General features: G+C 37.1%; 1 protein-coding gene across 1 annotated transcript in view; it reads left to right on the top strand.

Moving 5' to 3' along the window:
• Positions 1 to 588: 588 nt before the first annotated feature.
• The window catches only part of LACBIDRAFT_335387 (uncharacterized protein), a gene marked incomplete at both ends in the record, with an annotated part of 2,432 nt that continues 567 nt past the window's right edge, over positions 589 to 2,453 (top strand). The window contains 24 exons of the mRNA XM_001890264.1: positions 589 to 666; positions 720 to 722; positions 775 to 777; positions 838 to 840; positions 950 to 952; positions 1,011 to 1,068; positions 1,129 to 1,131; positions 1,186 to 1,188; positions 1,249 to 1,251; positions 1,359 to 1,361; positions 1,429 to 1,500; positions 1,545 to 1,570; positions 1,632 to 1,634; positions 1,679 to 1,699; positions 1,768 to 1,770; positions 1,837 to 1,839; positions 1,905 to 1,907; positions 1,950 to 1,971; positions 2,039 to 2,041; positions 2,114 to 2,141; positions 2,206 to 2,237; positions 2,301 to 2,303; positions 2,362 to 2,364; positions 2,410 to 2,412. Coding sequence (XP_001890299.1) covers positions 589 to 666; positions 720 to 722; positions 775 to 777; positions 838 to 840; positions 950 to 952; positions 1,011 to 1,068; positions 1,129 to 1,131; positions 1,186 to 1,188; positions 1,249 to 1,251; positions 1,359 to 1,361; positions 1,429 to 1,500; positions 1,545 to 1,570; positions 1,632 to 1,634; positions 1,679 to 1,699; positions 1,768 to 1,770; positions 1,837 to 1,839; positions 1,905 to 1,907; positions 1,950 to 1,971; positions 2,039 to 2,041; positions 2,114 to 2,141; positions 2,206 to 2,237; positions 2,301 to 2,303; positions 2,362 to 2,364; positions 2,410 to 2,412 — 385 coding nt within the window. The remainder of the gene's footprint in view (positions 667 to 719; positions 723 to 774; positions 778 to 837; positions 841 to 949; positions 953 to 1,010; positions 1,069 to 1,128; positions 1,132 to 1,185; positions 1,189 to 1,248; positions 1,252 to 1,358; positions 1,362 to 1,428; positions 1,501 to 1,544; positions 1,571 to 1,631; positions 1,635 to 1,678; positions 1,700 to 1,767; positions 1,771 to 1,836; positions 1,840 to 1,904; positions 1,908 to 1,949; positions 1,972 to 2,038; positions 2,042 to 2,113; positions 2,142 to 2,205; positions 2,238 to 2,300; positions 2,304 to 2,361; positions 2,365 to 2,409; positions 2,413 to 2,453) is intronic.

Raw genomic sequence — 2,453 nt, 5'->3', positions numbered from 1 at the left:
TTCTGGGACAATAGCTCTTTATCAGATTCTTGGAACAATCATGATTCTGGAGGACAACCAATCTATCTCTTTTCTTTAGCTCCCTCCTCAATCTTCAGCATGAGGAGGTTATTCATGAGCTACTGGGGGTACAGTCAATTATCCAAATTCCTGGAGATGATAATCAGCCCATCATGCTCTATCACACATCTCTTCGGGATTTTCTGACCAACAACTCACAATCAGAGCAATATTTTATTGATCCTCCTCTGCAACACCTTCATCTGGCCATACACTGTTTGGAACATCTGGCAAAATACCCTTCAAAAGACATTATTGATGGTCATGTGGCCAACTATGCTTGCTATAATTGGCCACAGCATACTCTGTTAGGATTTCAGAAGCAGCAATTAAATGTGGATGGAACAATCATGATGTCTTTGGTAACTCTCATCAAAAGTTTACTGACTTTTCAGGGTAAGACATGGTATAATACCATGCTGACTTTTGCACATGATGACAGAGAGAGGATGTTACAGTGCATGCATGATGCAAAGGATTTGTTCAAAGTTAGTAATTACAATTTCAAGATAGCCATCACACTCTAACATGTATAAGACATCACAGGGGTCAATTGTTACAAGAAATTTGGGAGAGCTATTTCAAGAAGTTATTGATTTGTGTGAAGTAAGAGTTTATAATTGGGATATATCCACTGATTTATCAAGATCTTCCAATAGACAGTAAGTAACAGGAGAATAATACTGCTCAAAAAGTAATCTGTAAGGTGAATAGGAGGTAAGTGGTGATAAACAGTAACTAAAAGGTATCAAAATAAAATATTGACCTGTTTTACAGAATGTAAGCCAAGACATAATAACATTTTATTGCTGTTGATAAAGCACAGAAAGTAAGAACAGAACAATTACCCAGAAAAGCAGAGTTTTATTCTTGTTGTTTTTTATTGCAGAATGTATGTCTTCAAATTGTTCAAGTGTTAATATATTCTAATGGTTCACATTAGTTTGTAGGCAATTATCTTGGATGATAGGTCTCATCTTATCATCAGCTGTCTATTTCTTTCAGAAAGTAAGTAATAACTGTGGATCATGCTACTTATACAGCTAATATGCTTGTTTATAAATCCAGGTGGTGAGATGTTGTCGATTCACAATGCCTCTATATGCATACAACAGATTTTTTTAGTGGGTAAGTAATTATGATTTCTTTCCTTCCAACTCAATTCTGTGCTGAACCTATCATTTTTAGGGGGTAAGATGTTTCCCTATTGATTATTCCCTCTTCTGGTGACTCATTCTCTTGCCTTCCTTTTCTCATGCACTGTTCTGGTGATCATGATGTGCTTTGACATATTTCAGAAAGTATGCTTTCTGGCATTTTGTTTTTGCACACTTCTAAAACACATAATCTGGCCATGTGTTTTTTTAGGTGGTGAGCTAGCATTCCTTTCACAATGCACTCTTGTGGTGACACAGACTGTGGCCTGTCTTGTTTCAGACTGTAAGTTGGCCTGGTTTTTAATGCATACTCTTCTAGTGACACAGACTGTGGCCTGTCTTTCTTTCAGTTGGTGAGTTGTTTTTTAATGTGCACTCTTCTGGTGACACAGACTGTGGCCTGTCTTATTTCAGGGGGTGAGTTGGCCTGGTTTTTAATGTGCACTCTTGTGGTGACACAGACTGTGGCCTGTCTTGTTTTAGTGGGTGAGTTGGCCTGGTTTTTAATGTGCACTCTTCTGGTGACACAGACTGGCCTGTCTTGTTTTAGTGGGTGAGTTGGCTAGGTTTTTAATGTGCACTCTTCTGGTGACACAGACTGTGGCATGTCTTGTTTTAGAAAGTGAGTTGGCCTGGTTTTCAATGTGCACTCTTGTGGTAACACATATTTTGGTGCTTCTTTCTTAGGGGGTAAGCTGCTTTGCTTTTGGTCATGAATTACCCTTGTCACAGATATCTGTCTTCATGTTTATTAGTATGTAAGTTATTTGTTCTTCACTGTATATTTCTTGAGCAACCCATTTTTGACATTTCTTTTTTAGTATGTGAGTTGCTTATATTCTTATCCTGATCTATTCTATTCAGTTTGTTTTTGCACTCATTCCTTTCATTTATAGCAAGTATGTCTGCTCTCCTCCATGTCTTGTGAGTGTTATTTGGTAGCTTTCATTTTTCAATCTATATGTTTTTAAACATTATTTTTTATCAGACGATTAATCTCCAATCAATATCTTCCAGCATGTTAGTCAAATTTCACCACCCCATGGACCAATTTTATGACATCTTTGTGTTTCCTTTCTTCAGCATGTAGGTTATTTATTAATTCTAATTTCCATCACCCTAATCTGTGCTTTCTTTAACTCAGATTGTATGTTTTTATTTCCTGTTGCACAATAATGCCGATGGTTTGTAGCTTGTATGTATTTGATCTAGATTCTAGCACTTTCCCCTTTCAGC

The sequence above is a fragment of the Laccaria bicolor genome, genomic scaffold (assembly GCF_000143565.1).
Source record: "Laccaria bicolor S238N-H82 LACBIscaffold_85 genomic scaffold, whole genome shotgun sequence".
NCBI classification, from domain to species: Eukaryota; Fungi; Basidiomycota; class Agaricomycetes; order Agaricales; family Hydnangiaceae; genus Laccaria; species Laccaria bicolor.
This window is presented reverse-complemented; position numbering and strand designations above follow the sequence as displayed.